This window comes from Cryptomeria japonica, chromosome 3, assembly GCF_030272615.1.
Source record: "Cryptomeria japonica chromosome 3, Sugi_1.0, whole genome shotgun sequence".
NCBI classification, from domain to species: Eukaryota; Viridiplantae; Streptophyta; class Pinopsida; order Cupressales; family Cupressaceae; genus Cryptomeria; species Cryptomeria japonica.
The window spans coordinates 951,653,593-951,680,605 of record NC_081407.1 but is presented as its reverse complement, the minus strand read 5'-3'; the positions used below and the strand labels follow the sequence as shown (position 1 = coordinate 951,680,605).

At 39.3% G+C, this 27,013-nt stretch overlaps 1 protein-coding gene across 3 annotated transcripts in view; it reads right to left on the bottom strand.

The window, feature by feature from the left end:
* LOC131038920 (uncharacterized) overlaps positions 1 to 27,013 on the bottom strand; it is a 302,639-nt gene that overhangs the window by 151,232 nt on the left and 124,394 nt on the right. For 2 of the 3 annotated variants that reach the window (XM_057971504.2, XM_057971506.2), the window contains exon 6: positions 13,211 to 13,332. In XM_057971504.2, coding sequence (XP_057827487.2) covers positions 13,211 to 13,332 — 122 coding nt within the window. The remainder of the gene's footprint in view (positions 1 to 13,210; positions 13,333 to 27,013) is intronic. The other variant, XM_057971505.2, reaches the window with a different exon arrangement.

The window sequence follows — 27,013 nt, the reverse complement described above, 5'->3', positions numbered from 1 at the left end:
GCTCACGAATGGTGGTACCATGGGTTGGTCACCCTTGGTCATAGCTTAATAACCACTTATGCAGAATTCACCAAGTTGATTGATAGGTTTGATTCTAAGGATCCGGAGGTGAAGTTTAGAGAGCTTGCTCAACTCAAATAGCAAGGCTCCTTCGACAATTACATAACTGAGTTCCAAAACCTTTCAATTATGGTTAATAGCATCTCAGAGAAGAGGCTAGTTGTTCTTTTCACAGAAGGTCTTGAAGAGCCTTTGAAGGGATGGGTTAAAGCTTTCGATCCGCCTACCTTGGTGGAGGCCATAAAAAAATCTAGAAGTATGGAGTTGGTTGCCCCAAGGAGTAAATTTCAGTCCAAGCCTTTTCCTTTTCGGAAGGATAAGAAGAAGTTTTCAAATCAAACCAAGAAGTTCCCTTCTCGGATGGATGATGAGCTCTGTCGAGAGCTCCGGAGGAAGAATCTTTGCTACTCTTGCAGAGAACCTTGGGCCCCAGGGTATAAATGTCATGGGAAGGGCAATTTACACCAAATGGAGTGCCATTCAGCTGATGGATCAGATTCTGAAATTTCAGAACAGCAGACTGAAATTGAGGACAGCGAGTATGAAGAGGCTCCTGATGGTCTTGAAAGTGAACTAGAAGATAGAGGAGTGGTTGTTCAACTCTCGAGCATTCACAAGAATGAGTCTTTTAGAGTTCGGGGAATGATACGAGAATAACGTGTCATTGCTCTCATTGACACAAGAGTGACTCACAATTTCATTGATGAGAGAATTGTCACGAAGAGGGGGCTCGTGGCTGAGGAAGTGGAAGGCTTCAAAGTTATGGTAGCTGATGGCTCCACTATATCTTGCAACCGAATGATTTCTAACATGTCACTGAAGTTGGGAAATCATGAAGTTAGAGATGAATTCTTTGTGGTTAGCATTGGAGGGACTGATGATGTAGTCCTAGGGATTCAGTGCCTGAGATCTCTTTGTGAGATCACATTAAATCTGCAAACCATGGAGCTGAAATTCATGTTTGATGGGAAGAAGGTGGTATTGAGAGGAATGTCAAATGGTAGACTTAGAGTTGTTTCATTGAAGAGGATGGAGAGGCTGATCCGCCATAACCAAGTGGAGTGGGCAGCAGAGTGTTTGATAATGCCGTCAAGTCCATTAGAAGACAAGGGCAGCTACTCTATAGACATTCAACCATTGATCAAGGATAAGATTAAGGTCTTGGGGAAACCATCTCTTGGTAGATCTCTTGAGTGTATGCTCATGCCATCTAATTCACTTGAAGAGAAGACAAGTTATTCTGATGACATTCAAGCCTTGCTTACAAAAAGGAGTAAGGTGTTTGAGAATCCGCCTCCTGGTAGACCGCCTGAACATGGTACTGAACACATCATTGAGTTGGAAGAAGGCACTAAGCCTATTATGACTACTCCTTCTCGATACCCAAAGAAGCCGAAGGACGAGATTGAGAAAGCCATTAAGGAGCTGCTAGACATGGGTTACATTAGGCCAAGCAAGAGCCCATTTGCTTTGGCTATTGTATTGGTGAAAATGAAGGATGGGACCATGCGTAGGTGCGTGGATTGTCGTGCACTAAATCAGAAAGCCATCAAGAATCGATACCCTATTCCGAGGATTGATGACCTCATTGACGAGCTACATGGTCTAGTGTTCTTCTCAAATATAGATCTCAGATCGGGCTACCATCAAATCAGAATGAGGGCATCTGATATTGAGGAGACTGCTTTCAGATGCCACTTTGGGCATATCGAATTTTTAGTCATGCCTTTTGGCTTGACTAACGCTCCTACCACATTCTAGTCTTGTATGAACAAGATCTTCCAGAAGCAGCTGAGGAAATTTGCGCTCATATTCTTTGATGACATCCTCATTTTCAGCAAGTCTTGGAGGGAGCATTTGCAGCATTTGGATGAAGTGCTCAGCATACTGGAGTCTGAATCCCTATTTGCTAAGGAGTCCAAATGTGAATTTGGAATGAGAGACCTGCTCTATCTTGGTCACATCATCAATGCAGAAGGTGTGAAGGTGGACCCTGAAAAGATTAGAGCTATCATTGATTGGCCACCACCTGAGAACATAACACACTTGAAGGGATTCTTGGGTCTATGTGGTTTATACAGAAGGTTTGTGAAGCGATATTCTCAGTTGGCTGCCCCCCTAACAGATCTCACTAAGAAAGGAGCCTTTGAGTGGTCAGAAGAGGCACAAACAGTGTTTGATCGATTCAAGGAGATTATGAGCTCGTGTCTTGTTTTGGCCTTACTAGATTTCACCAAGCCTTTCGAGCTACAGTGTGATGCATCGGGAGAAGGTGTTGGTGCGGTCCTTATGCAAGACAAGCATCCTATTGTCTTTGAAAGTAAGAAGTTGAGAGGACCTGAAAGATTGTATTCAATTTATGATAAAGAGATGCTTGCCATAATGCAAGCTCTTGCGAAGTTCAGGCAATATCTCGTGGGGAGTAAGTTTGTTGTTAAGACTGATCATAATAGTCTTAGACACTTCATGCACCAGAAAGATTTGAATGAAAGGCAGCAAAAGTAGGTTAGTAAGCTTCAGGCTTACGACTTTGACATTGAGTATGTCAAAGGAAAAAACAACATGGTGGTAAATTCACTTTCACGGAGACCACATCTGAGCTCTATAAGTGAGCTCATTGCTGATTGGAGAGATTTGTTGCAAGCTGATTATGCCAAAAATCAGTTTGCAACCAACCTAATTGAAGGTACTTTTCATGATGAAAAGTACAGTTTGGTGGATGGTTTGATAATGTATAAGGGTAGAATCTTTCTTCCACCTGAATCTCAGTTGAAGGAGAAGGTATTACAAACTTTTCATGACATACCCCTTGTTGGTCATCAAGGGTTTTTCAAAACATACAGGCAGATTCGAGAGAGATTCTCTTGGAAAGGGTTGAAAAAAGATGTCTTGAAGTACATCAGGGAATGCAATACTTGTCAGAAGAACAAGGACGAACACACTACACACGTCAATTTGTTGCAACCATTGCCGATTCTTAGTCAAAAATGGGAAAGTATCTCTATGGATTTCATCACTGGGTTGCCTAGAGCTAGTGGGAAGGATTGTATCTATGTGGTGGTAGACAGATTAACAAAATTTGCTCAATTTTTCGCTATCACTAGCTCATTTACAGCAGCTCAGGTTGTTGATTTGTTCTTCTGTGAGGTGTTTAGGCTACATGGGCTGCCTATAAACATCGTGAGTGATAGGGACAGCAAGTTCCTAAGCTCTTTTGGGCAGGATATTTTCAAATTGTGTGGTATTGTGCTTACCCCAAGCACGAGTTACCATCCACAGACAGATGGACAAACGGAGATGGTAAATAAGTGGTTGGAAGGCTACTTGAGAAACTATGTTTCAGAGCAGCAGAAGGCATGGGTAAGATGGCTACATCTTGGTGAATACTGCTATAATTCCACTTATCACATGGCCATCTGGATGTCTCCTTTCATGGCACTCTACGGTTACGAGGCCCCTAGATTTGTCGACTTGGTGTTTGGAGATAGAAGAACACCCCAAGCTAGGGATATGGTTCAACAGTGTCAGGATATTCTGAAGGCATTGAAGGACAACCTCCAGATCACACAGAATCAGCAGAAGTTGTACGCTGATCAGCAGCGTATTGAGTGTTCATTTGAGGTTGGTGATATAATCTACTTGAGACTATAGCCCTTCAGACCGTCTACTCTTAAGAAGAGTGGAGCAAAAAAGCTTAAGGCACGTTTTTATGGACCATTCAAGGTCATCAAGAGAGTGGGAGCTGTAACTTATAAGTTGGAGCTACCAGCGAGTAGCCGAGTACATAATGTCTTCCATGTGTCACGCCTCAAAAAGGTGCTTGGCCACAATGTGATAGTCTCTTCTGATTTGCCTCCTTTGGATGAAGAGGGAGAATTGGTGCTAGTTCCTGAAGCCATCCTTGATGTCAGAGAACGATATTTGAGGAGGAGGAACATCAGAGAGTATTTGGTTAAGCGGAAAGACTTACCAGTTGACGATGCTATATGGGAGAATGAGGAGATTTTACACCATCTCGCTTGCGATTGCTCGAGGGCAAGCAATTTTGGGAAGGGCGGACTGTAATGTCCCCTTCTCAATAATGTTCATTCAGTGATCCAATGGCCTATTCCGGAGACCCGTAGGCTATTTGGAAAGGAGAATTAGGGTTTCCTACTTTTGTGGAGTTTTGCACGAGTTTTTTAGGGTTTGTCAGGAGAGAATTCTTCAGTTCTGTTTATCGTTTCCTTCTGGGTTTTTCATGAACTTCAGGGTGGCATAACATGCATTTGATTCTACGGTGAAGTGTGAACTTGCTATTTTTTAGTAGGTTAGGGTTTGCCTAACTGGAAGGTACAGTTTTACCGAGTTTTCCAAGCTCTTTTGAAAGATCCCTGCTTATAATTCTGATCCAAGCTACTGAATGTTTCCAATTTTGGTACTTTGACCAACGAATGTGTTTTCGGATTTTTTGTAAGTTCTTTTCCAGTTTTTGGTTGTTTTTGGGGTTTTGACAATGCATAAAGGAAATAACAATGCGATACAAAGAAACAACTGACTGAAATCAATTGTCAGATTTCTGATTTTATTAACAGCAAATATTAAATGCAAGAGATTAATGGATTTTAACACAATAATGTCAAATATGGCCTACCAGAGGTCCAACGCCCTGCCCGAAGGCTTTGTTATTGACTACAACTCCTACTACAAGTGCCTCCAACGCACATCAACAACTTCCATAAGCTTTATTCATCACTCTAATAAATAACAAAAACAATTAAGGTCGTAGAATGCAAAAATGAAGGTTTTTCCAAATTCTTGCCAAGAGAAATCAACAATTTGTTCCAATATTCCCCTCTAATTTGCTGGTGTAGCTCGAACTTGGTGTAATTCATCCAAATAAATCCATGGTTTCCTCTTATAGGCTGCTGACAATGAATTTTGAGCAGTAAGTCAAAGCTGAAACCCTCTCAATTATTTTATTGGCTTCCACAAACAGATTGGAGGGGTACGGCTAGGTGTAGGAAGTACGGCCTGCACTAATTATCACTGAAACTGTTGAAAGTGACCTGCAAATCGCACAGATCTGCTAATTCAGACTTGTCTATGCTGATGAAAGTGAATTCCTTGTTGTTTGTAACCCTTAATGACCAAATGTTGATCAATTAATACTGTTGTAGTATTGCTGGGAGAGGTACGGCAGGCTAAAATAATGAATGATTGTTGTTGGTGACCATCCAGCCTTCTCCAGCTTACTGTGTATGCAAACCCGATGCTGATCAAACCCTTAAAACTACTGAAATTGGCCCTTAAGACCTGAAAAGTAGTATCATGTATGCCCAATTGCAAATCTGGTGAGAGGGGCTACGTCCTGACACCGCAATATTGGAGGGTTTCGTCTCCAAGAATTCTCCAAAGCTGCTTTTGTCATTGCAGATCTGAGATTAGCTGAAATTTGAAAACTCGAAAAAAAAAGAATAGCAAGAATGAATAATCTCAACACCAAAAGGGACTTTATGCCTCCAAGCCCTAATTTAATCCCCATAAGGCATCCTTAAAATATTCCAAAAGCATCTTTTTTCCCCATAAAAGTTCGCCTACCTTGAGGGTTGCTCTCTCATGATTAATTGACCACCTTTTACGTTATAACACTTGCCTAGGGAATTGAGCCAAGGGGTAAATAAAGTTATAATATTATAAAGTTACTTATATTAATATTTTCTAATAATAGAAAAATGTAACTTATAAACTTTTATAAGCTTTTTATTATAAACTTTATTGAATAATTCTTCACCAATCTCCAAAACGGGCTAAGTATGGCTCCTCCTGGTAAACCAAACATATCCTAACCCCATCAATTGCCTGCGGAGACGACTATCAAGCAAACCTAGGATTCTTCAGCTATCACTGGAAATGAGGACATTACGTTTTTATCTCGGTGCGAAGATCATGTTCTTCGGAGCAGTATTTCATGACTTACTATTTTTAGTAAGTGGCAGTTTGAGCATTGCTATTTTTGGCAATCTTGGGCAAGGCTCTGATCCAGTTCAGTGGTTCTCATTCCTCAGTTTCATCTTTGATTTTAATGGTAATCAATATTGGAGTTATAAGATATTTAATTAAATATTATTTCCTTATCCTAAGGTTTAATATTTAATTATTTTATTACTAATTAATTTTATTCTGGGCAACTTAGGGAAAAGATATATATCTATTGTTAATATTATTATTTCCCAAGGCAGATGGCGTTAAGAATAATATAACACTTCATGTTTGCATTATTTTTTATGTTGCAAGTGTTCACCTAGGAAAACTTCGAACTTTAGCCTAGGAAGACTGGGTAAAGTGAGTGCCATGACTTGAGGGAACATGTAAATGAAATGAAGTGACTTTCAAACGAATTTGGGTGCCATTTGCATTTGAATTTCAGAGGGAAAAATATATAAATAGAGGTGCTTGACCTCTCATTTGGTGATCTGGAGAATTTACACCGTTATGCTGTCGGAATGGTTAGTGATTGAACTTCGAAGTTGGAATAGCTTCCTAGTTGCTACAATTTTGTACTTGAGATACAGTACCTGATTGTTGATTTTGGGTGACGTTTTTGAAGAGTTTGATTCAGTTTCAATGTTGTTTTGGAGTGTCTTGTTTAATGCTGTGATTTTTTGGTGTTGCTGGATGTGGTGGCTTAAGCAATCTTCTGTTCATATCTCCCTGCCTGTTGATCGAATCATTCTGGGTATTGCCTCAATCCACCCGTGCTCCCCGAGCGATAAAACTCACCCATTTGCAGATTGGGATGTGGTGATTTTAATTTTTAGCTGCAAATTGAAATTTACAGAAGGGTCGTACCATTAGGGAGGTGCCTCGGTTTGTGTGAATCTTGTTTGAAGCTTCAAAGTTGGTGGTTTGAGGTTTGAGATTGGTCGCCTATGTTCTATATCTCATTTGCATTTGTTTTGGTGTGATTCCAATTAGTTTTGAGTGAGTTGTGAGTGTTTTGTTGTTTCCGGCAGTGCTGGACGGTGTGTTTTCTAGCTTGCAAAATTAGAACAATAATAGTGTTTAAGTGTGGTGCGATTTTCTTAGTGGTTTGCTTGAGATCGGCATTAAGCTTCTTATCTAATCTCATATCTCTATTTTGTAAGATTGTTTCAGTAGTACTGATCAATCATTCTTGTTGCTTCTTATTTGTAATTCCCATTGTGCAAGTCGAAGAGGATGGCTTAGCCGCCTTCTATGTTTGTAATCAGGAAATAATTTATGTCCTCCCGCTGAAATACTGCGGTAGAGTTGATTGGTTGTAATAAGTCCTCCCACTGATATACTGCGGTTGAGTTGATTTTGTTGTATTACGTCCTCCCGTTGAAATACTACGATAGAGTTGATTTGTTTGTGTGTTAGTGTTTCTTCTTCGTTGGTTCACTGCCAAGTAGTTTAGTTTGTATCCTGCTGGATAAGCAAAAAGGGTTGGCTTGCCGCCCGTGCATTGTAATTTCAGTTCAGTTTATGGTACTAACGATCCCCGGAACACCGTATGCTCTCACCTTCCCAGATTGGGCTCTCGGTGAACAAAAGGTGGAAGGGTTCCCTCTCAGTTGTTTTGGCTTATTTCTCTAACCTTAACGGTTTTTTGTGTTTGCATTGTAAACTTATTGAAAAAATCAAAAAACTTAAGGGGAATATTACAAAGCATACCCCAGAAAAACTCAAACCAATCATACAAGGGAGCTACCCCTCTCAACCGTAGAGGAAAATTGTTAATCCAATAACAATCTCCAATTGTTGTAAATTTTGTCACTGCCATTGGGTGACTAAAGCTATTTTTCAGCAAAGCATCACGGTGACAAATTTATTTACTAACACTACACAACAGTGAGAGGGCAGAAAATGTTAAGTGAATGATCCTAGATGATTCTGGTCGGATCATGAGCAATATCTCATTAGTTTCATTAAACCTATTTTGAGGATGATTCGTTATACTGACATGGACAAGCCATGCTTGGGAGAAACATATGATGGCATCGACTCAACAATTAGGAAGATATCCTTCTAGATGACCCCTGGTTTCTAGGCATGAATGGCCTTTGTCTTCAAAATTGGTCCCCTGGTTTCAACCCAGTGACAAATATATTAAAATTTCCTCTTTGGGTTCATATGTCAAGGCTGGCCTTGGACTATTGGAATGAAAATATTTTTATGATTATTGCCAATTCTTTTAAGCAATATTGTACTGCAGATAAGATCACCAAATTCATAAAGCATTTTTATTAGCTAGATTTCTTGTGTTTGTGGAGAAAAAGCAAGTGTTCCCCGCTCAGATTATGAAGATTCCCCGATTATTGGCCATTATTGTGGCCCTATGGGCCATGCCTCCATGACTTGTTTGAGAAATAAAAAACACTACTTTGTTTAGAAGAAAAAGGAACAAATGTCAACTTCAATGGAGGAATCAATTACTTCCTATGATGAGGTTTGGAAAGAAGATTATAAAAGGAATTCCCCTATAGACTGTTTGTTGATGGACACCTATTTCAAAGCTTCGGATTAGAAGAAAGTTCAGCCAATGATCTACTGATTTCTCCTTGTCTCAAGAAAAAAATATTTGGAAAGAAGGATCCTTGGACTACAGTAAAGCAAAAAAAAATGCAACAGTTTTTTAAACCACCCTGACTTTGGGTTGGTTGGCTTTGTAAGGTTTTGTAATGCTTTGCCTTTTGTAGCCACTTAGCTTTTCCTCTTGGTTGTTCTTCGGTGTTTGGTGATGCTTCATATTATATTCTTCCATTTGTACAAGGTTTTGGGCTCTTTCAAAACCCTGCTTACCTAATCAAAAACAACTAGGAAGTTGAAGACTGACATAAATGAGAAAGAGAAAGATCTTGCAGAAACTTTCTCCAAACAGGTGCACAAAATTATTATTCAAAGATGCAGCACAATGACCACCCCACTGCATCTTCTTGCCTTTGCATTGAGTTCAAAATGCTATAGTGCTAAGATTCTTTCTATGCTAAATAGGATGGCCCCATAGAAACATTTTGAAGTAAATGAAGGATAAAAGGCAACTTTTTGTAGACTCTTCCTTGATCTTAATTTGTACAACATAGTCAAAAAGAGTTCATTGACTTTGTAGACTCTAATGATCAACGTATTTAGGCTCTTCATGAAAAATTCAAAAGGATGTTCACAGTTGGTAGTAATTTTGTGGCCAAGAATTCTAACACCTACAACCTATTATGATCAAAATTTTATTCCAAGTTTAACGGATTTTTTTATCTTTGAAGTTCATTTATAATTTTTTGATTTTTAATTTTTATAATGTGTAATAACATCTCTCTACTTTGTCTTAATAAGTTACTAGTTCCTTTGCATTTAAGAGGAACTAGAGCACATACTCCTCCATCCATTAGTAAAGTGCAACCAATTGCAGTCCACAAGGGAAAATAAATTAGTGTGCATGTCAAACATGTGGCTCCTTCAACACAAACAACATGGCTACAAGGAAAGGGACATGAAATTGTGGGATATGGAGCTAGGACATACTACCTTTGATAATTCCACTTCCCAACATGCTGTACTTAAAGAGCTAGAAAGTGAGCATCCTTCTAGTGCAAGTAGAAGTGGCACTATATGTGAATCTTAAAATGGACCTACATCTATGTCAAGGATGAGGAGGAGGAGGTGTTGATTTTATGGTAGTACTCGTTAACCACAGGCAAACATCAGATCTGTTGCCTTCCCAACCATAGACGATAAGCTCTTATCATCACCCCCGAGCACACTACATGTCCATCATGTTATTGAGTTCATAACTATTGATGCAATCATGACCTTGTCTATATATAAATTGATACCTCCTAATAAACTTCAAGTTGGCCATATACTTTTGGCGCCAAGGATAGGGTCAGACCTATATATTACAACTTACATATGAGTCTCCCTTAGTTGCAAGTTACATTTAACTTAATCACAAGTTACACACAAGTGGTTCGCCCAAATAGGGCCTGCCTCAAATTAGACTCATCAACTGAGATATCCAAATGCCAAGGCCGATAGGCCACTTGGCATTTTGTGCACTAGGTCGGCCCTAGAGGGATCCGACCTAGCTACACAACAACACTCCCTCTTATCTAGGGAGGATTCCTTTTAAATAACCAAGTCACATAGTGACTACCACCATGGCTACTCCCATGAATAATACATTCACCATAGCTACTCCCAGAGGGTGAACAAGCACATCATGGAATTTCTTCCATGATACCCACCATACCTACTCGCAGAGGGTGGGCTCACCATGCCTACTCGCAGAGGGTGGAAGAGGGCTTTCACCTCAACCTTCTCCCAGAGAAGGGTGCATTACCACCATGCCTACTCACAGAGGGTGGAACGAGGGCTCTAACATCCAACTTCTCCCAGAGAAGAATGCATCTCCAACATGCGTACTCGCAGACAGTGGATCCACCATACCTACTGGCAAAGGGTGGAACAAGGGCTTTCACCTCAAACTTCTACCAAAGAAGAATGCATTAACAAGGGATTGCACCTCGAACTTCTCCCTCACAGAGAAGAACTCGTTAACAAGGGATTACACCTCGAACTTCTCCCTTACAGAGAAGAACTCATTAACAAGGGCTCTCACCTCAAATTTCTCCATCACAGAGAAAAATGCATTAGCCAAATCTTCAAGACAATGTAGCTCCCTATGAAGCTGAAACATCAGGCTCCCTCTGACGCTGAAATGTCAAGCTCCCTCTCAACCTTTTGACCTCTTCGTCCAAGGTTACTTTTGACGATATGTCAAAGTCCCTCTGAATGTTGATTCTTCCTCTGCGAAGAAATGCAAGCAATCTTCCTTCCTTGAATGCAATCTCTGATTTGTCTTGGAAGCATTTCAAAGAGAGATAATGATAGTCAGGAGAAATGTCAATACATGATTCACTATTCAATGATGTAGCATGACTTAATGAAAAATTCATGAACATTATTCAAACATAAAGAGTACTTATCTTTTATAATTTTGCTCAGCAATGGAATTTCCATTCACTTGGATTGATCACACCGAAGCACCTAGCGATGATCTGATGGCTGCGTGGCCTTTGGCCCTCGTCATCACTCATCATTTGTCCACAATATCTACTCCGTGCATAGCTTAAGCATCATCTAAAGAACTGCCTTTAATACAATTCAAAGCAAAGTGACAAACCAACCACATAAATGCGACAGAAATCCACCTATAGCAAGGTGTACCAAAATGCTAAGTTGCAGTGCCCATCCTAAGACAACCGTCAGATGATCTTCAAGAGTGACATAAGTAAGAACTCGAATAACTGGACCTTTAGTTGCAATATCATCCGATTTGCAACCCCATCCAATTATGCCTATGCAGGCCTCAGCGAAACGAATGCTTCATGTGACTCTCGAAGCTTCTAGAATGATGTGAGAGTTGTTGCAAGGTGTTATTGCACGGAGGCGTTCTCCATCATTCCTGATCATTAGGTGCCTCCATTCGCTTTCGCCCCCACACGCACACATTTCACATTTGTGTACGGCTTAATGTGATCATCACAAAACTCGCCACTATGTCGCTGCTCGATCTCAACCTTCCATTACACTAACCAGTCAATAGCACGCGTACCGACTCACGTCACTTTTGTTGAATCCTCAGAATGCTTGCTGCCACCTTGTCAATGTCTCTAGCCACGAGCGTCGTGAAGCTAGCGATCTCCGTCATTCGCTAGTAAAATGTTACGATCGCCAGAGAGAATCCTCCACAACATGTTCTCCTCCCCGAATGAAGAATTCAAATATAGAATGTTAAAACGGACAGAGATGTCCATAGCGACTCCACTTACCGTCAGCATTTCGATACCAAGCTTGGCAACTTTCAACGCCAAGGCATCAGACTGAAGTTGTCATTGAGTACTAACGACAGATCTATGTCGATCATCGGTACCTCAACGATCATTACTCGCCGCAGAGCATATGCGATGCTCATGTCTGAGCTGAGAGGCTCGGTAATCGACTTTTGCCTACACTTAGATTTCTCAGTCTGCAAATTACTTTGATTGAACTCCCTCAAAAGCACAGGATCTACCTTCAAGCGGTTAGGCTCTATAGAAGGAACCTGCTCTGATACCACTTGTTACAAGTGTGGTTGTCATTGCACCAAAAGATCGATCAATTAATGCCCAATACAACCACTAGACTTATAGAATCCACAAGAGGCGGTTAAGCCATGTCACAAACCCGAGTGTTGCGCTGCACATCACAAGGAGACCAAGGGTGCACACTTTGCAACAATCCCCCCCCCCCCCAGTGCAAGCGAGGGGTTTGAACCTGTGACCAAGCTCTGACACCATGTTGATTTTATGGTAGTGCTCGTTAACCACAGGCAAACATCAAATCTGTTGCCTTCCCAACCATAGACAATAAGCTCTTATCGTCACCCCCGAGCACACTACATGTCCTTCATGTTATTGAATTCATATCTATTGATGCAATCATGACCTTGTATATATATAAATCGATACCTCCTAATAGACTTCAAGTCGGCCATATACTTTTGGCGCCAAGGATAGGGTCAGACCTATATATTACAACTTACATATGAGTCTCCCTTAGTTGCGAGTTACATTTAACTTAATCACAAGTTACACACAAGTGGTTCGCCCAAATAGGGCCTACCTCAACTTACACTCATCAACTGAGATATCCAAATGCCAAGGCCGACAGGCCACTTGGCATTTTGTGCACTAGGTCGGCCCTAGAAGGGATCCGACCTAGCTACACAACAATAGGAGGATGATGATGATGATGATGAGTTTGAAAAACCAAGTAACACTTATAATTGATTGTTGGACTTTATATTATTATTTTAATATCGAACTTGGAGTTTGAAAAATGAAATATTTTATAGTATTTATCATTTATCTTTTAAGTGACTTTCAAGTTTATGGTGGTTTTGTTGATTACATGTTGCTATGAAGTATTCTAAATTTAAATCCTACTTTTAACCTGCAAATATGTGTGTGTGTGTGTGTGTGTGTGTTTTGTATGGATCAACCCCCTAAAAAAATTTAATGAATTTGCAAATCCAAACCAGGATCCAAGCAAAACCAGAATCTTAGATATTAAGGCATCAAAATCCAAGCAAAAATCTCATTTGACATACCTTTTATAGTCACGATTTTTCCAATGATACTGCATTCCAATACGTTGAAGAAAACCAAATTGATTCAATTTCTCCCATTCTTTTTCTGTCGGGAAGGTTATATGTAATGATGACATCTGAAACTGCATCAAAAAAGAAGCATTAATTACCAGATTAAACAATCTAATTTTTCATTAGAAAATATAGATAACTCACAGAACAGCCTCTCTCATTATATTGACTAGTTTATGTTGTCAACTGATTATTTCATAAGCTGTAGTAAACACAATTAATTATATTTATAAAAGTAGATTCATAAAAACAATATTTGAAGGACCTCATGTAAAAGATATATCCTTGATTTCAAGAAATTCCATACAAAAAGGATGATACTCAAAATAAAGTCCAGAATGCAAGAGACGCCTATGATAATATCACTGGGAAGACATAATAAACCACTCAAATGTAATGGCTAATGGCCTTGTGGATAATGGTAACTTATAAGAAGGAATAGATGTTAGTGACCTTTTTAAGTAACATCATTGCAGTCCGATCAGGGAAATGTTAAATGTTGTGTAGATATGCCTAATGATATTAAACTTTAATTAAGTTATAGGGTCTCAATATGTGGCACCCATAACCATGACATGTCATGGGTCAAATCGCTAGCTTTGGACAATCTACTTCAGGTGGTATACAAATGCATGCCTAGTTTTGCATAAGTCAATTCAACAAGTAGTGATTTGCATCGGCTTGCCAGCATTCATTGCTTGATAATTATCTTCTTAGTTTGTGTAAGAACACCTCTATTTTTACTTTTTTTAAATTGAGTCAAGTGAAAGAATATAACATTGCAAACCAAATGATTCCATTGCTGATGTAAGTTCTTAATGTCATATTACAAATGATCATACTAGTCCCACATAAGCAAGGTTTGATGACAGCACAGCTGTTACTAAATCTGCAGCATAAATCCGCTCTTCAAAGACACTTGACCCCTACCAACATCACCTACCACCTCCAGCTATGAAGAATGACTCCAAATATCCCTTTTTTACAGGTCTGATTCCTCAAACTGAAGTTCTAGACAGTCATACATCCATGGTGCAAGGCAAGGGCAACTTGCAAAAACCTCCAAGTGCCTCAAACTGAACTGAAACTCAAGTATTAACACCTCAGAAATGTTGCATAAAATGAACTTCATGGTCTGAACCCTGGTTAATGCATCACTGAAGCTTAAACATGCTCCAAACTGAGTAACAACACTACCGAACTCCAGTATAGAACTGAACACCAAATTGGATGACTAAACTCCTCTCTAGTATTCACAAAACCAAGCTACAGATTTGCAATAAAGCTACAGTCATGCCCAGCAACCCATGCACTAGGAGAATATAGGGGCAATCAATTCCTAATCATTCATTATTCCTCCAAAATCACAATATTCCACCTGAAAATGCTTGCAAGGGTTTCCCAAATGCTAGGTGCCTAACATAAACTGAAACTATGTTCCCAAACCAAAGCGTTTTACCTTGCAACTTGCCATGCCAAGCTCAAAAGAGTGGGACATCCTGCCGGAAAGTTTGACCACTAGAAAAATTAAAACAGCATATTTACCTCCAAAAGGCATCACCTAGCTGTTAGGAACAGCCTGGAACCTGTTGATATCTTTTTTATGACACCTCAAACACAAAATAAAATGCTAAGTATTATATCCTCTCTTGAACAAAAAAACCTCATATGCTAAAAAATATGATCAAATGAGACAACTCCAAGGTTTACAATGCAAACAATTGACTTTAAGTTGTGGATAGACTCAGTGTATGATCTGATCTTGCCAGTAATCACAAAGGGACTTAAACTTATGAACACAGCTGGAATGTGGAATTAACTGTCTTGGAAAATAAAAGGCAAAAGAAAAGGGTTAAGAGATCTATTCTAGTTATAAAAACAATGATGATAAAGGATGATGCTTTGATAGACGGATTCCATAATCACGCCATGCGAGAACAACTACATGTTGTGACCTTTTCACACATCACCCCATTGCAAACGGGCCCCCCCTCTATCCTACTTTCCAATTTTGTTAGTTTATGGTTTTGGCAATCAGGTGACAATTTTTGAGCTTTCACTGTCTGAATCTCGTCCTTGGATATGGACATGTTTCCAAGACTTCACAATGCAAACAATGATAAATCTCTAAGTTATGAAGTCATTAGGATCAAAATGTTGAAAAGATGTTAAAATCTCAAAATGATCCTAAACATCAGTTTATATTTTCTATGTGTTGAAGTTGCAACTTACCTTAGAATGTGAGCGAAAAATGATGAAAATGTTGCAAATTGATGTGAATTTTGGGCAACAGTGTTAAAAGTCCCTATAGGACTCATTTTTCCACTCCTAGGAGGTGAAATAAGTCAAAAATGCAGAGTCCCAATGGACTTCTAATTTCCACACTTCAAATCTTGGGAAAATTCATAAATTCCCAATGGAAATAGAATTTCCACTACATAAATTGATGAAATTGGGAGTGGGCTCTTAAAGTGTCAAAATCAACTTAGTCCCAATGGGAAACGTTTTTCCACCAAACAGTTAAGTCATGAATCACAAAGTCCCGATTGGAGGCATTTTATCACTGACCAATAAAGATGAAAATGGACAAAGTCCTGTTGTGACGTTTTCACACATCGCCCCATTGCAAATGGGGACCCCTGTTTTTTTTGCTTTTTTAGGGTTTGTTTTCTAGGTCTTTTAGGGTTTTGTCAGTTAGCCTTTGCATTTTGAGTGTCGCCAAGGGGATCACTTGGATAGCAGGTCCTGCTGGAGTGATGTCCTGATCACTTGGATAGCAGGTCCTGCTGGAGTGATGTCCTGATCCTGAAATTTGGCTAAGTCTGAAAGTCCTGATCCTGAAATTTGGCTAAGTCTAGAATGTCCTGATCCTAAAATTTGACAAGTCTGGAAACTGAAAAACCTCCAAAAACTAGATTTTGCAATATAACTCCTGGAGGTTTGAAACCACTCTCAAACAACCTGAAAGTATATATGGAATATAACTTAAAGTATCACTTATACTTAAATGTTATATTCCATAAAATTATCCTGACAGAGAGTTCAAAAGGTCAAATTTCGCTCCTGACCCTCAGAGAAGGTCCACAGCGAAAAATCGCTCCTAACCCTCAAAGAGGGTCCAAGGCGAGATTTTGATTTACTTCATTTTGCAATGGAAAAGGACTAAGTTTTGAGCATGAAAGGGAAATGAATGACTTTCTCCACCCACCTAAAGAAGTTTTGGCTAGAAATGATGGAGAACCTTGTTGAAAACAGAAAAATCGCTCCTGACCCTCAGAGAGGGCCCACAGTGAGAAATCTTATAAGGGTCATTGCTAGCCTTATTTGGTCGACTTAAGATGTCAAAAGCATGATGAAGGATAGAATGAGCATAATGAGGTATCCAGACTTGATCAAAGATGATAAATTGAAGGAGTTTTGCCCAGGAAAGGTAAAATCGCTCCTGACCCTCAGAGAGGGCCCACAGCGATTTTCTTTGTGTGCACATTTTTGGACCTTCCTTGGACATGAATTTGTATTCATAGCAAAGAACAAGACGATATCTCCCTTGGCAAAGTGACTTTTAGATGAGAAGTGAAACATTTTGGTCCAGGTAGCAAAAATCATTCCTGACCCTCAGAGAGGGTCCACAGCGAGATTTTCAAATATGCATTATTCTTGCAAGATCAAAGTGATTTTATGATTGGAAGGGATGAAGGAAAGCATGTTCTATCCGTTATATATAATTTGGAGGATCAACACAAGAGGAAATCAACCCAAAATGAAAAAATCGCTCCTGACCCTCACTGAAGGCCCACAGCGAGAAATCGCTCTGAACCCTCAGAGAGGGCCCACAGCGAGAAACCTAAAATGGGAAGTTTTCATCCAAGTTTGAGGAAAGCTAAGGTTAGGCATGGGTTAGAAACGATGTTTGAAAAGCCTTGAAGTGAAAAGAAATCGCTGAGAATCAATATTTTGAAGGCAATTACAAAAATCGCTATGGACCCTCAGAGAGGGCCCATAGCGATTTTCCAGTTTTCTCTCCTTGGTTTGAAGAATTGAGATAAAATCTTGCTTGGACAGGAGGAGAACGTGATGTGTTATGCCTTGGAGGTGATTTGAAGATTAAAAGATGAAGGAATTTGCATAGAACCAAAAAATCGCTACGGACCCTCATTGAAGGCCCACAGCGAGATTTTCAAAAAATGTATGTTTTCTTCAAAATGGTGCTAAGGCAAGGTTTGGACAAGAAGAAAAGACCTCCAAGAGCAGGATGAATATTATTTTGCATTTAAAACTTGATGATTTTGGTCAGAAAATGAAAAATCGCTCCTGACCCTCAGTGAAGGCCCACAGCGAAAAATCGCTACGGACCCTCAGAGACGGCCCATAGCGATATTGTTGAAAATCCTCATTTTACCTTACAACAACAAAGCGAATTTCGTTGGAGTGGATTAAGGGAAGGCATTGCCAAATGATGAATGAAGTTTTAATGAAAAATGATGAAGAATCAAGCCTAAAATCAAAAAATCGCTCCGGACCCTCAGAGAGGGCCCATAGCGATTTTTCAGGATCCTCTCCTTTGTTTGAGGAATTGAGACCAAATCTTGTGTGGATAGGAAGAAGAGATGATATTTTATGTCTTGGAAGCAATTTGGAATCCAAAAGATGAAGGATTAAGAGCACGATTGAAAAATCGCTCCTGACCTTCATTGAAGGTCCAGGGCGAAATTGGTGATATCCTTCATTTTTACATTTTTGAGCATTGATATTCCTTAAAATTCACCAAGGTGCTAACTTTGAGGCCTTTGGAAGGGCTAAATCAAATTCGCATTAAATTAAAGGCATTTTAATTTAATAAATTAATTTTTAGACCTTGAAATAATCAAAAATCCACTTTGGAGGCATTAAAATTAATTTTCAAATTTTAAATGAAGGTGAGCGCTCAAATACATTTATTTGCTTTTACAAGCAAGTCGGCCTTCTTTTGAGGGGGATTTTATTTTATTTTCATTTCCCTTTTAGCAAGTCGGCCTTGGAGGGAATCAAGGTGAGCGCTCTATATATAGGCGATGCTTTGTTCAAGTTTAATCATTCATTCATCCTTTCCTAAGTGCGAAATTGGAGAGCTATTTGAGGAGCGAAATCCAGAGGTTGAAGTGCAATTTGGAGGAGTGAAATCTAGCTAGAGTGGAGCGAATTTCTACTAAGTGTTGAAGATCAAAGAGGGTGGAGTCTATTCTTTTTGAAGCTAGAGGAGGCGCAATTTGTTCAGAAGAAGGCTTTGATCTACACTTTGCCTAGCGAAATTCATCTATTTTTGCATCATTTCTTAGAGTTTAATACTCAAGAGGAGGTATGGCAAAATCATCTTGACACCCTTGCTTAAGGTTTGATTTTTGGACATTTGTTTTGGAAAATCTAAGTATTGCATGGTTAACTAGGAAATGATAACTCTAGATTTATCATGAAGTTTCCTAATTAATATCTTAAATCTTCTTTGTGAGTCTTATTTTCTACCCTTTAATGCTCAAGGACTAATTTTGAAATGTTGTGTAGGTATCAAGATGGCGACTCCAAAGCCCGGAGGATCTACAAGTCGGCAGGTTCTCATCAAAGAAGATCCCGTCCAGGACAAGGATGATCTCCTCCAGCTCAGTATCATCAAAGAAGATCAAGCAAGGATAAGGGCGACCTCCTCCAGTCTAGCATTGACAAGGACGGCCTTCTTCAGTCAAGCATCATCAGGAATAACTTCTTCCAATCCAGCATTCCAAGGCGAGGTACATCATCATCCTGCACATCAAAGACAAAAGAAGTTAGAGCAAGGGTTCGTTGAAAAAGCATATAGTTTCAAAAGAGTTAATTAAAGCTAGCTTCTCAGCAACATCAAGTTGGCATCAACCAAGTGTCAGACGAGGTGGCATCCCAGTCATCACTCCTCCAGTCGGATAGGTCCACCTCAGCATGTCCAGATTCAATGTACCTAACTCATGGGAGGTGGCACAAACTTCGATGTACCTACCCCAGCTATCCATTGGTCGAATTTTCCAGAGAAGACATGTGTCCAATTAATACAATTTTATCATTGGTCAAGCATTAAATGTTATGAGCAACATCAAGTTGGCATCAACCAAGTGTCAGACGAGGTGGCATCCCAGTCATCACTCCTCCAATCGGATAGGTCCACCTCAGTGTGTCCAGATTCAATGTACCTAACTCATGGGAGGTTGCACAAACTTCGATGTACCTACCCCAGCTATCCATTGGTCGAATTTTCCAGAGAAGACATGTGTCCAATTAATACAATTTTATCATTGGTCAAGCATTAAATGTTATGTAATGGTTGTAACAAACCCTAATTAGGGTTTTCATTATTGAATCTTGGCCATTGATCTCAAATTGATCTTAGCCATCGAATTGTATTGTGGGCACTATATAAGCCCTGGCTCTTCATTTTGTAAAGGCATATAGAAAGGAGTGAGTAGATAGAGAGTAGTTAGAAGGTGAATAGTCAGTCAATAGTATAGCAATTAGAGTAGAGTGGAGAGAGAAGGCAAAGATTGTTGCCAAGATGTTGTTGTAAAAGACTTGTAAAACTTCATTGAAGAAATGGTGAAATTTATGGGTCGATTCGACAATTTGCATGGTCTCTATACTTCTCATATTTGATTTCATGTTATTAGATGAGTGGAAGAAATGTGCTTGATTGATAGTGAAATTCGTATATCCATCCTACTAGCAGTTTGTTGATTGCAGACTTGCCTTGTGTGGTCAACTGGAATCATTCAGCTTAAGCTTAACTTCAATTGTCGCTTCTTCATTGATATGCATCAGCCTGATGGTGTCTATGCCTGTAGTGATGATATGAACATCATAAAGCTTTCCTTCGAAGATCGCACTAACCTTGTGGAGATGATCCTGTGATGTCAAAACAAGACTTAGTTAGAATTTCATCAAAGATCATTCATTGCTCCTACATTCTTAGTATCAGAATTAGATCCTTTCCTCACCCTTATCCTTTTTCCTTTTTTTTTTCAAATCTAAGCTAGTAAAATCCTGTGATTCCAGCAAATCAGACGTTCAGGTCATCAAGTGTAAGTCCCCTTGTGATTCCAGCAAAATCACATCATACCACAAAGAGCTTATCCACACGTAGAGATCCTACATACAAGAACCTTGATGTTTCTGCGATTGATCCTTTTCGCGATATCTTCAGCATTCGGAAACTTTATTCAAGAGAGGATAAGGTACCTTTAGGTATTTTATTCTGTGTTCGTATGTGCATAAAAAACACATCAACAAGTCCCAATGGATGTCATTTTTCCACTCCATTTAAAGCATCAAGTTACAAATTTAATGTTAAGGATCATGAAAATCCTGATGAAGGTCGAATTTCCATTCTAGGACTAAGTTTGCAAGTGTATTGTGGAAAGTCTCGATGACTAGAGAATTTCTACTGAGGACAAAACAAAGGACAAAGTGAGTCCCAATGGAGGTTGTTTTTCCACCAAGCTTACAAGAGTGAAAATGCATAAGGAAACTGAGTCCCGATGACCCATGTTTTTCCACTTGATGGTAAAATGACCAAGAGAAGGTGAAATTTATTTCCTTATGCGGTTCGATTTTCCACTTGAGCGGAAAATGATTAAGTAATGGAAAAACAACCAAATTTTTGAGTCCTATTGAGGATCGATTTTCCACTTGAGGCTGATTTGCAAGAATTTGTATGAATTTGAGTGTTCAGTTGACCATCGATTTTCCACCAAGAGGTATGGGAATAAGTTTGGTGAGGATTTTGAAAGGGCAATTAGTCTCAATGCAAAGTGAATTTCCACTTGGGAGAAAATATGTTAAGGCAAGTGAATTAATGATGTCCCAATGGCCATCGATTTTCCACCAAGGGCTGGAAATCAACATTACTTGAGAATTTTTAAGGATCAACGAGTCCAGATGGAGTGTGATTTTGCACCATTGCATTTGGTGAATGAAATGAAAGGAAAAAAAGTTGAGTTTTAATATCCCAATGCATATCGATTTTCCACCTGGCTGGTTAACATGTCTTTTTATACCACATTTGTTGTGTGGTGAAAGTGAAAGGCAGAATGTTGAATAAGAACCCAGGCCAGCAAGCATTATTATATCATTAAGTTGCTGATTAGACTCCAAGTGAGCTGGAAGAGAGGAAGGTTGAGATCACCTAGGGTGTTGAAGACATTGCGCCACCATCGGAGGTTAGATTGTGCCACCATTGGATGACATCACAACGCCATCCTTAGAGACATTTCGCAAGACATTAAGGGGTGACGCCATTACTAGTTGGGTGAGCCATTGCATCAAGGGGAGGTCGCAGTGCTTCCAGCCATCATTACTGGCTGAGGACATCATTTCCAGCCATTATCTCAATCTGAAACACCATTTTCAGCCAAGCAAACACAAATCACATCAAACATATGAATTGCACCATCAGGAGAATCACTTCCAACCATTAAAACACGATTTTCAGAGGTGTTTTCAGAAATCATACCTGAGACAGCAAACTGGGTTGTAATTCCATTCATTTTCTGAAAATCATTTAAAATCAGAACTGAGGTCAATTCTGGAAAATCAGTTATTAAAGTTATTTTGCAAAGTTATTGACTTCTAGCTTCGTACAAGTACCATGTCAAAGGCGGGGATAGTTGCAAGTAAGACTCAGTTGAAGAATGTGCTTGAACGATACTATTCGGAGTCGCAAATATCTTCCAAATGGAGGAAAGTTGGAGACACTAACATGGAGTACCTAGATAGGAAGAGGATGAAGCGGAGGATGTATGGAACAAAGAACCAATTACCCTCTCCCTTGGCAATCAACATCATTAAGAGTGGAATCTACCATGCAACTGGCTTCCCACCATCAATACAATGCAATGAACTCATGGTTGAGTATGCAAGGCACTACGATCCACAGTCAAGAACAATTCAAACACCTAAGGGGTTAGTGCTTGCATACCTCACCGAGGAGTCAATGAGAGAGGCATTTGGAATTCCTAGCCACCAAGACATACAAGTAAGAACTAAGGAGGACGCCCAAGCTATGTTCGAAAAAGGGTCAGAGGCATGTATGACGCTCATCAATAACGAGTGGGTCCTTGAGACAAGGCCTCACCATTCCAAGTTACCTATGCAACTCCTATGTTCAGATTTCAAAGAGGAGTATAGTGACATGATATTTTTACTCAAAAAGATTATGGGAGCACCTCAAGGAGCTTTATTTGAAAGAGCCTAACCTTGAGAATTAGAACAAACCTACTTGGAATTAGAACAATTGTAAGAGCCTAATCTTGAGAATTAGGGGCAAACCTACTTCCATTCATAAGAGCCTAATCTTGAGAATTAGAACAACTGTATAGTGCCTTTGTGCATACAGGAAATCACATTCGCCATTGAGTTACCCACGCGTCAAGAACCGACATTAGGAACCTTGGAGTCGCCTTGGTTGGTCATATATTTGGCATTCGAGGTGATTTTGTTCAAGAAAGGGTAAAATACTTTGGTATTTTATTGTGTTAGAGGTGTCTAAAACACACATCAACACTACACAAAACTGATGCAATCTCCAAAGGATAACGAAGGATTTTCATATCATGAACATTCATTCAAACACCCAACATTGGCACAGTCCAAGTGAATATCCACAATCGAACTAGTGCTTAATGAGGTTCAGATTAGCCATACACTGCAACTTACAATCAGCAAATTACAAATTGTACGAACCAGAATTCCAACAAGTATCATCACATTTCAGATTTCTCCATCATAATCAATGAACTTTATATAAACTTCAATAAAAACAAGAAACCATACAAATTGTAGAAACAACACGTAAGGATCCACCATGCTTCAATGAAAATAATGTATTAATTCCACAAGTCTTGGCAACAACTTTGAGTTTCCTCCTCCTGCTCTATTGCTAATTGCTATCTAACAACTATCCACTAACTATTGTCTATTGATCAACTATTAACTTTTACAAATGAGAGGACTGACCCTTACATAGAGGTCTCTTTACAATTCAATGGCTCAAATCGATTCAAGATCAATGGCCAAAATTACAAAATGAAACCATAATTAGGATTATTTAATGTTTACAACTAACTCCATTCAACCAATGAGAAAATTACATTATTTGGACACATGTCCTTCCTTGAATGCGGACCAATTAGGAACGAGTTTAGGTATATTGAATTCTATGCCTCCACATGTGTAGCTTGTTGATGAGTTAGGTTCATTGAATTTGGACACTTTGCCTTGGACTAACTTGATTGGTTGATGATGACTAGGAGCCACATCAGCATGCTCATCTTGTAGATCATCATGAAGAAGTGTTTGTGTTGGGGCAATATCTCTTGATACTCAAGATTTCCAAGCTCGATGTAATGATCATGGGACATATTCCAAAATTGTATCATCTTAAATGATCAAGTTTCTAACTTTTCTTAACTCTTCTATTCATTCCTTGATCATATTCACTCTTCATCTTCTTGCTTGGGAATTTTCTTTGTTCTCTCCTTGATTATGTTTGATCCTCCGTCTTGGATGTCTTGAATTTTTCTTCCTTGAAGTTGTGATGATGCTAACTCACCTTGGAATGTAGAAAAAAAAATCCTTGTCCTAAATGTGTGGAACATGTCCGTGTTTTTTCTCCTACTTGCAATGTGATTGAACTACTTGTGCTGACCTTGATTTCCTTGACGTGAGTCCTCAGGTTGAACTCGAGATCCTGGAATTCCGAAGGAAATTCAAGTTAATTGTGGTAACTTCCATCTACAATCATGAAATTGTGAAGTGTATATGTTGACCTCCCCCACGCCCTAGTAAACTTGAAGTTGAAATGTTCTCCATCATGCCTTCTTCATGAATGTCCTAATGTATCTTTCAATGTTCATCCTTCTTGTGTTCCACCTTCGCATAAAAACTTGAAAGGAGAAGACAATGAATTAAGGATCATAAAAAAATAATATAATAATAAGGCAATACTTAGTCCTTCCATCCCCTTATAACATTAATCACACCTTCAAAAATCTCATTTCAAATGTGAAAATGTCAAGCCACTTGATGGAATTTGTGAGCAATTAGGTCTGCACCTCCTCTCTTAGGCGAGATTTCATGATGCTTAAGGATTAAGTGTTGGACACCATTTCATAGTGCACAAGGACAAGAGTGAGTGGGTTTACACCGAGTTTGGGACTCATGCAAGGGTGGTTTTGCGAGGTACTCTATTAGAATAATATTAGTATATCTTATATTAATGGTCAATAATGTAATTATAGGTTATTTAGATAGTTTCTGAATTAGTTTTTGCTATTCAATTGTTTGTTTAGCAAACATCTTCTGTGTAAATGCCTATATGTATTTGTACATTTTATTCTTTCAAAACATTGCATTTACCACAATATGGTATCAGAGAGGGTTAGAGTTTTCAAATTTTTCCTTTAAAAAAAAAAATTCTGAGGAATCTTTTCTTGTGTGAAAAATTTCATGAGTAATAATTTGAAATTTTTTAAAAGATTTTCTTGGATTTTGATATTTGTCTATGAAACCGCATTGGGGTTCCTGGTTTCGCATTTTTTTCTTGTCAAGGGTTTTTGTTCGAAGTTTTTGCTGTGTGTGTACAACATTCTTCAAATCTCGACGATGCGGCCTTGCTCAGAACCCACGCAACCTTTATTTCCACAGTCATTTTTGGTCTTCATTCCACGTTCTTGGTTTGCAAAAATCCAAAGTTTTTTTCCAACCCGCATCCAAGCTTTTTTTCATGCCCTCTTGGCACGATTTTCTCAAGTTTTTGCTGCAAGATCGTGACGCAATTTATTTTACCCTCGCGACAGTTTGACGCGATTTATCTCGCTTTCTCTGTGTTTTTTTCCGTGGGTCCTTTCTACAAAACTACGCGTGCCACCTGTTCCCGCCCACATTCTGTTTCTATTTCTTGTTCGTGCATGGTTGATTAGTGACCTGTGATGGCTCTGCATTTTTTCGTTCAAACGATTTAGGGTTCACAAAGGGTGCTTTCCTACCTGTTGCCTAAGAAGGTTACTGCTCGCAAATTTCATCTACAACTAGGGTTTCATCTGCCATGCAATATTTTCACATGTTTTTTCTGTGGCCAAGACAAAAATTTCAATAAAAAAAATTTTATGGGTTCTTTAGAAAAAAATTTAGGTCTTTATTACAACCTTTTGGGTGCTCATCAAAAATTTTTGGGTCCTCAGAAATCGGTGCATTATGATTTGTGTAAGAAAAAAAAATTCTACCTCGAGATTTGTGCCTGCATTCTACCTCTCTTTTTTGTGCATTTGTGCCTCGGGTTTCATGCACTCAAATTTGCACCTCTTTTGTGTACCTCATTTTCCGTGCCTCGAAAGCATGAAAAATGGCATCCTTGACCAACATTATGCTAGAAGGCAGTCAGAGGTTCAATGGACGCAACTACAACACCTAAAAGTAGTGAATGTTGACCCTCTTTGAATATTGTCATGTTGATAAACTCGTTTTGGGTACAGAATCTCATTCTGCATCACCTGGACAAGACCAGGACAAATTTGATGAGCACAACCGCGAAGCTATGATGCTGATAAAACTCTTTGTTATTGATGATCAACTGCCTCAAGTGTCCTCAGGCAAGACAGCTGCAAAGATCTGGTCTAAACTGAAGGATCTCCATGAAACATTAGACAAGAGTCATGCATTCTTTCTGAAAACCAATTGTTCTCCATCATGATGGATAAGAAAATGTCCTTACAAGAGCATCTGACAGAGATTAAGGATATACGTGATCAGTTGGAGGTGATTGGCCAGAAGATAGAGGAAGAAGACATGGTAGTCATCACTTTGAAAAGTCTACAAGAGTCTTATGAGCACTTTATTGAGACGCTCAACATTACTTCAACTAATGTTGACCTAAAGTTCCCAGAGCTTTGCACCAAACTTCTGGAGCAGGATCATTGGAAACAACAGTTTGGTAGCAGTGCTAGCTCGTCCTCCACAGAACAAGCCTTCTCAACTAAATCCTTTGCTCAGGATAAAGGGAAAAATCAGCCCTCTCAGCAAAAAGGCCTAGGTCAATCTCAGAAGAACTCCAAGAAGAAGAACATTCAATGCAATTATTGTCACAAGCATGGACTCATGAGGAAAGACTGTCGATCACGCTTGGCTTCTGGACAAAAGAAACAGGGAGGGTCTCACCCTAAAGCGACTGTTGTTGAGCACAGTAAGCAAAAGGAATTTGCCTTTTACGCCATTAAGGCTAAAAGACCTATAGGTCATGTGAAGTCCTCTACCTGGTAGATTCAGGTGCTTCTCAACACTTCACTCATTAACATGACTGGTTCACAAAATATCAACCTTTCACCAATTTTATCATCTTTGGAGGAGGAGAAGAGTATATTGTTGTCGGTAAGGGAAACATACAGATTTAGTTTGGTAGGAGGAATTCAATTTTCCTGAATGTATAATATGTTCCCAGCATGGAACTCAACCTTCTCTTTGTCAATCAGATTATGAGACGCTCTCCTCGGCTTGATGTGGTGTTTAATTCGCACAGATGCAGCATTGTTGATCGGTAGACTCGTACTACAGTTGTTGTGGGTATTGAGGATCATGGTCTTTATAGACTTGTTAACACTACTGATTCTCAGGAACATGCCATGGCAGCCAAAAGTTCTTCTATCAGCAATCTCTAGCATTGGAACAATGGGCATCTCGACATACACTATCTCTCTCAATTGGTTC